Below are 12,118 nucleotides of genomic sequence, written 5' to 3' on the forward strand. Positions count from 1 at the left end.
CACAGGCTTGGGCAGAACATAAATTTTATCATGGAAGGCAGGAACGGACTTCGTTCAAAATTTCGCTAATGGGACATCAAAGTGGAGGTCATTACCTACATTTTGATGTATGTCATGCGTTCCAACAGTGTTTTTGAACGAAGATATCCCTGATTCCAAGTTTTCCACTGGGGGGCAGAACATAGATTCTACCATGGAAGCCAGGAACGGACTTCGTCCAAAATTCCGCTAATGGGACATCAAAGTGGAGGTCATTACCTACATTTTGATGTATGCCATGTGCTCCAACAGTGTTTTTGGACGAAGATATCCCGGTTTCCATTTTTGTCACATTGAAATCACATTGAGAATGTTTCTCAATGTGAAGGTTCAATTATTTTCAATAAAAATGCATTCATGAAGAAAACGTGGTAACAATGAAATTCGAAAGTTTTGGCAACTCCGGTGGATTGGTTTGTTGTCGTGCAAAATTTAGAACAATAATAAAATAATTTTATTTATTATTTTATTAAAAATGAAGATCTCACGGTACAGCACAAACAGAAATTGTAGACATATTAGAGTTTTTATTGTTCGCTATGTTGTACATCAAAATATTCCACAGTCATAGCGTTTTGGCGCCAAAACGTGAATTGGCATGCAAATTGAGAAAGAAGGGAACAACAAAATTCATTCAGGAATATGATTTATGGAGAAGGTCGCCGTGAACAAATTGGATGTGTTGGAGGTGGTATGGAAATTATTATCTGCACTCCTGATCGTTTAAATTGTACAAGCGAATGTTATTGACGCAGCCACTATTACTTATCTATTTTTAGATGAAGCTCATCTTATTTTGGATATGGGTTTTGATCCTCAGATTCGAAAGATATCATTGGATATACGGCCCGATAAACAATGCTTAATGACAAGTGCTAGGAGTCCGACATTTTACCGACGGTTATTTGAACAATTCCATACCGGTGCGTGATGTATCATTGGATTTGGCAAACAATCGAAATCGTTGAAGAGGATGAAAAATTCTATTTGGTAAAGAATTTTATTAAATATGTGGAAGTTTTAGCTATTGATTTGTCTAATGATTTAAAATTAGATGGTTTTCGCTATTGCAGATATTACCTCTGGTGAAGTAAAAAATCTTATAGCAACTGATATTGCCTCACGTGGCGTGGCCATAGAAGATAAACCCATGTCATCAATTTCCAGTTCCGAAATATCGAAGAGTATAGTAACCGTGCTATATTTAGTTATAGAACTCGATCCGATTTGGGGCATAGCATCGGAATTAATTCCTATACCTGAAGAAGCTGGTCAGTATATACCATCTGACTCCCGACCATGGCTGAACCTTTTGCTAAAACCAAAGAACGCTGTGCTGAAGAAGCACAAATTTAATCGAACGCAATGTGGTAGAGTAGGCGTAAGTTATGGCGGTCGTAGTGGTGGGAGTCGCCGTTATCGTTATTGATAATCAAATTAAATAACATGGAAAATCTTCCAAACGACCTATGAATTAACACAAACATTTTTATTGATTTTCTTTTGGATTCCATAAAAAATCAATTACATATTCATTAGTAACGTTAAAGGTGATTTTATATTAAACTATGTATGTAGTAACATTTTTGCTGTTAAGGTGAAAGTTTTAGATTTGTATAAACAAATGTAAAAAGAATCTCCTTCCATTCGAGTTTATGAATTAAAACTAAACAGCATTTCTTTATTTTACTTTTTTTACTTTTGGGTATAAAAAATACTTGATTAAAAAATTATTTGATTTCATAAGAAAATTTCAATTAATTTTTTAATTGATTAAATTAAAAATTTAATTGATGTTGATTGCAAAACTCAATAAATTTTTTAATTAAAAACGTAACTATTTTCTATTACTTTCTTGACTGACTGTGTTTTAAGTTTGATTAAAAGATTGATTGATTAATTGATTTTTTAATTTAATTTATTTTTGATTTAATTTATTTACTTTTTTAATTGGGCATAAAAAAATACTTGAATAAAAAATTAATTGATTTCATAAGAAAATTTCAATTAATTTTGATACCATGATACCATGAGGTTTCCATTTCCATTTAAGCCAAAATTTTAAGTCAAAATTTTATTTCTATAGAAAATTTTGTCAAAATTTTACTTCTATAGACAATTTTGTCAAAATTTTATTTCTATAGAAAATTTTGTCAAAATTTTATTTCTATAGACAATTTTGTCAAAATTTTATTTCTATAGAAAATTTTGTCAAAATTTTATTTCTACAATTTTGTCAAAATTTTATTTCTATAGAAAATTTTGTCAAAATTTTATTTCTATATTTTGTCAAAATTTTATTTCTATAGACAAGTTTATCAAAATTTTATTTCTATAGACAATTTTGTCAAAATTTTATTTCTATAGACAATTTTGTCAAAATTTTATTCCTATAGACAATTTTGTCAAAATTTTATTTCTATAGAAAATTTTGTCAAAATTTTATTTCTACAATTTTGTCAAAATTTTATTTCTATCGAAAATTTTGTCAAAATTTTATTTCTATAGAAAATTTTGTCAAAATTTTATTTCTACAGACAATTTTGTCAAAATTTTATTTCTATAGAAAATTTTGTCAAAATTTTATTTCTATAGAAAATTTTGTCAAAATTTTATTTCTATAGAAATTTTTGTCAAAATTTTATTTCTATAGAAAAATTTGTAAAAATTTTATTTCTATAGAAAATTTTGTCAAAATTTTATTTCTAGACAATTTTGTCAAAATTTTATTTCTATAGAAATTTTTGTCAAAATTTTATTTCTATAGAAATTTTTGTCAAAATTTTATTTCTATAGAAAATTTTGTCAAAATTTTATTTCTATAGAAATTTTTGTCAAAATTTTATTTCTATAGACAATTTTGTCAAAATTTTATTTCTATAGAAAATTTTGTCAAAATTTTATTTCTAGACAATTTTGTCAAAATTTTATTTCTATAGAAAATTTTGTCAAAATTTTATTTCTATAGAAAATTTTGTCAAAATGTTATTTCTATAGAAAATTTTGACATGACATGACATACATCAAAATGTAGGTAATGACCTCCACTTTGATGTCCCATTAGCGGAATTTTGAACGAAGTCCGTTCCTGGCTTCCATGGTAGAATCTATGTTCTGCCCCCCAGTGGAAAACTTGGAATCAGGGATATCTTCGTTCAAAAACACTGTTGGAACACATGACATACATCAAAATGTAGGTAATGACCTCCACTTTGATGTCCCATTAGCGGAATTTTGAACGAAGTCCGTTCCTGGCTTCCATGGTAGAATCTATGTTCTGCCCCCCAGTGGAAAACTTGGAATCAGGGATATCTTCGTTCAAAAACACTGTTGGAACACATGACATACATCAAAATGTAGGTAATGACCTCCATTTTGATGTCCCATTAGCGGAATTTTGAACGAAGTCCGTTCCTGGCTTCCATGATAGAATCTATCTACTGACCCATAGTGGAAAAAATGGAATCCGGAATATCTTCGTCCAAAAACACTGTTGGAACACATGACATACATCAAAATGTAGGTAATGACCTCCACTTTGATGTCCCATTAGCGGAATTTTGAACGAAGTCCGTTCCTGGCTTCCATGGTAGAATCTATGTTCTGCCCCCCAGTGGAAAACTTGGAATCAGGGATATCTTCGTTCAAAAACACTGTTGGAACACATGACATACATCAAAATGTAGGTAGTGACCTCCACTTTGATGTCCCATTAGCGGAATTTTGAACGAAGTCCGTTCCTGGCTTCCATGGTAGAATCTATGTTCTGCCCCCCAGTGGAAAACTTGGAATCAGAGATATCTTCGTCCAAAAACACTGTTGGAACACATGACATACATCAAAATGTAGGTAATGACCTCCACTTTGATGTCCCATTAGCGGAATTTTGGACGAAGTCCGTTCCTGGCTTCCATGGTAGAATCTATGTTCTGCCCCCCAGTGGAAAACTTGGAATCAGGGATATCTTCGTCCAAAAACACTGTTGGAACTCATGACATACATCAAAATGTAGGTAATGACCTCTACTTTGATGTCCCATTAGCGGAATTTTGAACGAAGCCCGTTCCTGGCTTCCATGGTAGAATCTATGTTCTGCCCCCCCAGTGGAAAACTTGGAATCAGGGATATCTTCGTTCAAAAACACTGGTGGAACACATGACATACATCAAAATGTAGGTAATGACCTCCATTTGGATGTCCCATTAGCGGAATTTTGAACGAAGTCCGTTCCTGGCTTCCATGGTAGAATCTATGTTCTGCCCCCCAGTGGAAAACTTGGAATCAGGGATATCTTCGTTCAAAAACACTGTTGGAACACATGACATACATCAAAATGTAGGTAATGACCTCCACTTTGATGTCCCATTAGCGGAATTTTGAACGAAGTCCGTTCCTGGCTTCCATGGTAGAATCTATGTTCTGCCCCCCAGTGGAAAACTTGGAATCAGGGATATCTTCGTTCAAAAACACTGTTGGAACACATGACATACATCAAAATGTAGGTAATGACCTCCACTTTGATGCCCCATTAGCGGAATTTTGAACGAAGTCCGTTCCTGGCTTCCATGGTAGAATCTATGTTCTGCCCCCCAGTGGAAAACTTGGAATCAGGGATATCTTCGTTCAAAAACACTGTTGGAACACATGACATACATCAAAATGTAGGTAATGACCTCCACTTTGATGTCCCATTAGCGGAATTTTGAACGAAGCCCGTTCCTGGCTTCCATGGTAGAATCTATGTTCTGCCCCCCAGTGGAAAACTTGGAATCAGGGATATCTTCGTAAAAAAACACTGTTGGAACACATGCCATACATCAAAATATAGGTAATGACATCCACTTTGATGTCCCATTAGCGGAATTTTGAACGAAGTCCGTTCCTGGCTTCCATGGTAGAATCTATGTTCTGCCCCCCCGTGGAAAACTTGGAATCAGGGATATCTTCGTAAAAAAACACTGTTGGAACACATGCCATACATCAAAATGTAGGTAATGACCTCCACTTTGATGTCCCATTAGCGGAATTTTGAACGAAGTCCGTTCCTGGCTTCCATGGTAGAATCTATGTTCTGCCCCCCCCCCAGTTGAAAACTTGGAATCAGAGATATCTTCGTAAAAAAACACTGTTGGAACACATGCCATACATCAAAATGTAGGTAATGACCTCCACTTTGATGTCCCATTAGCGGAATTTTGAACGAAGCCCGTTCCTGGCTTCCATGGTAGAATCTATGTTCTGCCCTCCCAGTTGAAAACTTGGAATCCAGGATATCTTCGTAAAAAAACACTGTTGGAACACATGCCATACATCAAAATGTAGGTAATGACATCCACTTTGATTTCCCATTAGCGGAATTTTGAACAAAGTCCGTTCCTGGCTTCCATGGTAGAATCTATGTTCTGCCCACCAGTTGAAAACTTGGAATCCAGGATATCTTCGTAAAAAAACACTGTTGGAACACATGCCATACATCAAAATGTAGGTAATGACCTCCACTTTGATGTCCCATTAGCGGAATTTTGAACGAAGTCCGTTCCTGGCTTCCATGGTAGAATCTATGTTCTGCCCCCCCCCCAGTTGAAAACTTGGAATCAGAGATATCTTCGTAAAAAAACACTGTTGGAACACATGCCATACATCAAAATGTAGGTAATGACCTCCACTTTGATGTCCCATTAGCGGAATTTTGAACGAAGCCCGTTCCTGGCTTCCATGGTAGAATCTATGTTCTGCCCTCCCAGTTGAAAACTTGGAATCCAGGATATCTTCGTAAAAAAACACTGTTGGAACACATGCCATACATCAAAATGTAGGTAATGACATCCACTTTGATTTCCCATTAGCGGAATTTTGAACAAAGTCCGTTCCTGGCTTCCATGGTAGAATCTATGTTCTGCCCACCAGTTGAAAACTTGGAATCCAGGATATCTTCGTAAAAAAACACTGTTGGAACACATGCCATACATCAAAATGTAGGTAATGACCTCCACTTTGATGTCCCATTAGCGGAATTTTGAACGAAGTCCGTTCCTGGCTTCCATGGTAGAATCTATGTTCTGCCCCGCAGTGGAAAACTTGGAATCAGGGATATCTTCGTAAAAAAACACTGTTGGAACACATGCCATACATCAAAATGTAGGTAATGACCTCCACTTTGATGTCCCATTAGCGGAATTTTGAACGAAGTCCGTTCCTGGCTTCCATGGTAGAATCTATGTTCTGCCCTCCCAGTTGAAAACTTGGAATCAGGGATATCTTCGTAAAAAACACTGCTGGAACACATGCCATACATCAAAATGTAGGTAATGACCTCCAATTTGATGTCCCATTAGCGGAATTTTGAACGAAGCCCGTTCCTGGCTTCCATGGTATAATCTATGTTCTGCCCACCAGTTGAAAACTTGGAATCCAGGATATCTTCGTAAAAAAACACTGTTGGAACACATGCCATACATCAAAATGTAGGTAATGACCTCCACTTTGATGTTCCATTAGCGGAATTTTGAACGAAGTCCGTTCCTGGCTTCCATGGTAGAATCTATGTTCTGCCCTCCCAGTTGAAAACTTGGAATCAGGGATATCTTCGTAAAAAACACTGTTGGAACACATGCCATACATCAAAATGTAGGTAATGACCTCCACTTTGATGTCCCATTAGCGGAATTTTGAACGAAGCTATTATTTTGGCACCAGGAGCGAAGTTTGTGCTTGAGGTTGTCCTCTTGTTTTACGCGGAAAGGGTGCACATTCTGTTTTAAATCACAGTTTAAACAATTTGTGGTAGTAATACCTTCACATCTACACATTAATAATTTTGTTAAACATATCTTTATTCATTATATTCGCTAAATTTGTGGTCATATTTTGTTTTTCCATAATTTTTGTGGCCACCACAGTTGATAAATTCCGTACTATTTGGATTTTATATGGTTTTTGCAACTCTGTGTCACCCTGTCATTTCGGTGTTTGTTGTAATTTAAAAAGTTACCTACGTCGGTATCTTCACGCAAGTTGTTAAATATAATAGCATAGACCAAGGAAGGTATAGACATCTCAAGTGAATTCACAGCGCTGTAGTTTGTCTGCACACCGTAGATGGCTCTTTTTTGTCTGCAATTGAGTAATTTTTTAATTTGGCTTTAATTAGTTTTCTTTCCTTTATTCTCTCGTTGAAACACCAAATATTGTGAAAGTTTATAAACTACTATTCATCCACACCTTTTTTGTAATGCAAATTGACTAATTTATACGGTTATTCTCGTTTTCCAAAAATAAATTGAGTCACTTGACTGCACAATTGAGTGGAATGACTGCGCACTGCAAATAAACAAAACCATGATGAATTAGCAAGGTATGTCTCTATATTTTCTTGGTCTATGATGGTACAATGTACAAAACCCAACTGCGTCTAGAGCTATAAACAGTGGATGCACCAAAATTGTACACAGGGGTAGAAGACTACAACAAAAGAAATATCGATAGTTTTAATGTGGGTGCATAGACCTTATAATACATAGATGAGCCATGGGTGTCAAACTATATTTGACAGTTCCAAAGATTAAGAATAAACGAGAAAAATAAGAGCACGCGTACAATCTCTTTCGTTTTCCTTTTTGTAGTTTGCTAATTTTACACAAAATTAGGCCGTTTATGATGCACCAGAATATTTATAAATAAATTAATATATTAAAAGTTAATATTTGAACAAAAAATTGTGACCAAAACCGCGAAATTTAATTTTGAGTAGCATTGCTCTTTACGAACAACACAAAAGCAAATGCACGAAAATTAATGTTTGGGACTGACTCTTTACGAAAAAATCAAAACGAAATGTCAGAAAATTAATTTTTGGAACTGACACATTTTTTTTAAAGAGAATAGTGGATCATCTGTGTATTATAAGGTCTATGTGTGGGTGTATGACAAACATGAATTTCGGAAGAGTACAATGTGCAAAACCCAACTGCGTCTTGAGTTATAAACAACATTTTTGATACCATCTTAAGTCTTTCGAATTTGTTGAGAACTGTATGTAAAGATTTCTATATGCATACACATGTATGAACCGGTATATATATGAACCGATTTGGACCACATTTGTTTATACTTATTCAAACTCTACAGGTTTAAAATCAAAAATTGGGTAATCTCCTAATTCATACAGTCATACATATATACTAGTGGTATAGGAACACAATTTTTCCACTTAGCAGTGGCGATTTTATAAAGAAATTGTAGGTATTCAGGTCATTTTGCTCCCATCGAGCAAACATATAAATATGGAGGTTACATTTCAAACAAATTTGGCTTGCATGTTTCGATATTCGGAATCGTAAATTGTTATGTCACCCTGTTTCGATCACTATGGCCGTATGAACGTTTTCTACTTTGACCCTGTAGGTTTGATAGTTTTGTATGTTTGGCAACTCTGGTGACTTGTCATTTTGACGTGTTTACCTTAAAATTGCATCGGCAATTTCATTCGCGCCATTCGGCAAGAGTACTCGAGCATATTACATTGCGAATTTGGGCTAGAGTAGATTCGGAGCAGCGTCTTCCTATTGCTGTGCTTACACCACGTTTTGGACAACCTCAAGGGAACCCCAAGGTTCCATTATATGCCCAAAACATTTTAATATTTTCCCTCGGGTGGCTTAGGGCCAATGTCAATAGAATAATTCACTTGGCCACGTGTTGTGTCGTTCGACTAAGTGGCTTCCACAAGTGTCACCTGTGCGCCGCGAATACAAGGTTAAGATATTTCCAAGCCTTGAGCGATTGCTTCTGGCTATTCGGCTGTCGCTGTAGGCCATCGTGCGAGTTCTGGTGTTGGCGACAATCTCATGACACACGCACAGCCAAGACGAATTTTCTATTTTTGGGGAAAGACCGCACACTCTACCGGCCCTTGCCCGGGACGAAGTCCCGCTTTAGGAGGACATACGAATTCATCCATCAGCGTTTCTAGGTGCCCGTTCGATTAGTTCCAGAAACTCACCGAACTTTGGACAAGCACTATAAGGAAACCGTCGACGACACCTTCGTGGGATTGAATGACCGCTCACAAGATAAGTGTTCAGTAGTATTAGTAGTAGTTGTCGATATCTTCACTGCTGGCTTATTTTTGTATCGGCATCACATCATCGTGAAAGATAACCACGATTTCGAGCCGATTGACGGGGATAAGGATATTTACTAGTGTAATATTTACACTAGTGCTTTCGATTGTACTGGACCTCCTCGTAACACAGCACAATCAACAGCCAGGAATCCATGCAAGGAGTAGATATAATTCAATGGGCAGAGACCTAAATAATTGTCTGTGAAGTAATGCTAATATAGCTGTTTTACCATAAAATGAATCACAATTGTCACCGCCGAAGAAAATAGTTCACTATTAACGTATTCATATGTAGTCTGAAATCAAATACCATTAATGCGATAAATTCAAAATAGACGAGTGGTCTATCATGAAAAGTTATTTTGTACAGAGGTGTATTGTGGCCTATGCAACGTTTGCTTGGTGGTATTTGGTATCAACGATAATAGTCTACGACTATAACTACCCAATTTTGTGCAAAAGAATAAAAAATACAGTGACCGATTAAAACAAAAAAAAAAAAAAAGGGAAATTTTGAAAAAAAAAAAATGAAAAAATAGTTTTTTTTGATTTTCTAAATATATCTCATATACTTATATATGGCTATAAAACATAACATTTATTCCAACGTTTTGAGAAACTGAAACAATTTGTTCAGATTTATAGATTTTTTTTTTTTGTTTTAATCGACGGTAAGCCGATAAGTTTCACTAGTACCAGATATAGAATCCTGAGATTTGTGTTTTTTTGTGTAAGAATTTGTTTTATAATACTGGTTTGTAGGATTTCTACACTAATATCGGTGGGTTTTGTTTGTCTCATGTGACTTTGATCCAACAATTTTGGAATAGATCCCCAACAAATCGAGCTCGATAGGTTAGGCAGGTACAATTTAAATCAAACGAAGATAATAAAAAGGAATTGATGCAAAGTGGCATCGGCTCAACTGATTTTAGTTCATTGGTGTAGATTTCCTGGAACATAGTGATAGTACCCTATATTTCATGATTAAGTTTTTCATCTATTTTATTTATTATAATAGATAGCAAGACAATTCGAGAACTCTATAAAATACTACGACATACTTGTTAATTCCTTGAATAAAAATGTAAATTGTATGTGAATTTGAAATGAACAATATGGCTTAATAATTTCGTAAGGAAAGGTAAGGAGGTTTACAGCCATGATAAACGGGGGCCGCCATAAACTCGAATGGTGTCCAAAGGGGATGGCTCTATAAGCCCATCCACAGGGAGGGTCGAATGGGGTCCAAAGACATCACGACCCCACCATCAAGTAAAACAGTCACGGGTAGATAATTCTAAATTTATGAATGGTGGTAATAGTAAGTATTTTATTGTGATCGATGGAGTTCAGAGTGGTTATGGTGGCGAAAAGAATCTACGCAAGACTGGGCTAACGCCGGAGCGAACAACATTACCACACAGTCGCAACCATAAGACGCATGAGCCTACGGAATAGTTGGCCACAGAAAAGGGGTTTCCTTTTCCTGAATAGTCACATCGGCTGCAACAAATGGCGCCCAACGTACGGACTTTTGTTAAATTTTCGGACTTTTGTTAAATTTTGTTTAAAAAAAAAAAAAAAATGTCGTCAATCAATAGCTGCGCGGATCGATATTCTAGAAACTTTTCTCAATATTTCATCTGACTGAGAGAGTATGCAGATTGTCGTGATACATCGTGGAATTTAGAATGTATAATTTTGCATCGGTATACTATAACTAGTTCGTTTCCAAAACTTAGATGTATATTGTCATGTGCGTTTTAATAGTTTAAAGACGTGTTCATTTGCTATACATTCAAGTTTTGGTCAAGACTTACGTATTTTGCGTACAAACGGATTTGTTTGACTTGTGGCTGTTACGTATGATGGTTCTTCATTTATGGCTGTTTAATCTCCTTATACTTACCTTAGTTTATCAGATTTATCGTTTGACGTTTTAAAGTTTTAGTTTTTTTGAATGCTTTATGTTTCTTATTTTGTTTATTCAGTTGTTAGTTCTGTGTATTGAATTGAATGTAGATTACTCGTTCTGCGTATCTATTTTCGAAGGAGGATTTACATATACGAATCGTTTAGGCTTTCTTTTGAGTGAATCCAAGTGAATCAGTTGAATAGTAATTTCAAGGGGTAATTTGTTTAATCTATACTATTTACTAGTATTCTCCGTTATAACTGACTGTACAATCTGACAATAATTTTTGTGGGATTTTATTTTTTTTATTTCTCATCATTTGGGTCTGCGCACTTATTCTGATTGTGATAATTGGACGGAAGTGCCATGCCGGACGACACTAAGGGTTCGGGGACTCGAGTACCAACTGGGGTAGTGACCAGATTGGCAAGTAGAAATTTGGAGAGTGATATGGGAAATATTCGACCAACCGTGGCGGGGAATACTGATCTTCAGACAAGGTCTGAGTCTGCTGGCCAGGCAGCGGGTTCCTCCCAAGTACCGCCAGCCAGTTTGGATTCTACAAGTAGTACAATCACCCCTCCACCATATAGCCCTTTGACGCAAAGGGACGGGCATAATGAGGAGGCGGACGTTAGTGTTGCCCAAGCCTCTATGCTTCAACTTATGAGATCGGAAATGAAATCACTTGTTGCTGAGGCTGTGCATAACGCGATGTCAGATTCGTCTCTTCCACGCAATGGGATCCCATATCCACGTGCCAGAGATATAAGTTGGCCGCGTGACATGCCGTCAATGGCAAGTAATAACGGACGAGATTTAGGAGTAGGACATGTGCCTCCTGCTGAAGACCATTCGAATAGGAACGACAATTTCAGACCGCGATATCCCCTTTTCTGCAAGTGGGGAATTAAGTTCGATGCGACCCCTAAAACCCCACTTGTTGAGGATTTTATATTCCGAGTGGATCGGCTACAGAGGACTTATGGTTGCCCGGATGAGGAATTAGTCGATGGTTTCCATCAGCTATTGGAAGG

At 36.3% G+C, this 12,118-nt stretch overlaps 1 protein-coding gene and 1 long non-coding RNA gene across 3 annotated transcripts; one reads left to right on the forward strand and one right to left on the reverse strand.

Annotated features, from left to right (window-relative positions):
* The first annotated feature begins 451 nt into the window (after positions 1-451).
* On the forward strand, positions 452-1,523 carry LOC142223720 (uncharacterized). Of its 2 annotated transcripts, none has more exons than XM_075293570.1 (3): positions 452-730; positions 819-1,029; positions 1,094-1,523. In XM_075293570.1, the coding sequence occupies exons 2-3, from the start codon at positions 970-972 to the stop codon at positions 1,466-1,468; spliced, it is 435 nt and encodes a 144-aa protein (XP_075149685.1). In that variant the 5' UTR covers positions 452-730; positions 819-969; the 3' UTR covers positions 1,469-1,523. The 2 variants fall into 2 exon arrangements, with proteins under 2 accessions (XP_075149685.1, XP_075149686.1); XM_075293571.1 differs by having other exon boundaries at positions 452-727.
* Positions 1,524-6,854: 5,331 nt separating this feature from the next.
* Positions 6,855-7,470, reverse strand: LOC142223721 (uncharacterized). Its single transcript, XR_012718869.1, has 2 exons — positions 7,261-7,470; positions 6,855-7,152 (listed from the first exon to the last, which is right to left on the reverse strand). It is a non-coding gene; the product is annotated as an uncharacterized LOC142223721 (long non-coding RNA).
* Between the last annotated feature and the right edge of the window lie 4,648 nt (positions 7,471-12,118).

This window comes from Haematobia irritans, chromosome 2, assembly GCF_050003625.1.
Source record: "Haematobia irritans isolate KBUSLIRL chromosome 2, ASM5000362v1, whole genome shotgun sequence".
NCBI classification, from domain to species: domain Eukaryota; kingdom Metazoa; phylum Arthropoda; class Insecta; order Diptera; family Muscidae; genus Haematobia; species Haematobia irritans.

What these genes read in the sequence shown, in the direction of transcription:
- LOC142223720 (XM_075293570.1), top strand. Translation starts at nt 970, where the DNA reads ATGTATCATTGGATTTGGCAAACAATCGAAATCGTTGAAGAGGATGAA. An exon ending in AGGATGAAAAATTCTATTTG is followed by an intron (nt 1,030 to 1,093) that starts GTAAAGAATTTT and finishes ATTTAAAATTAG; the next exon opens with ATGGTTTTCGCTATTGCAGA.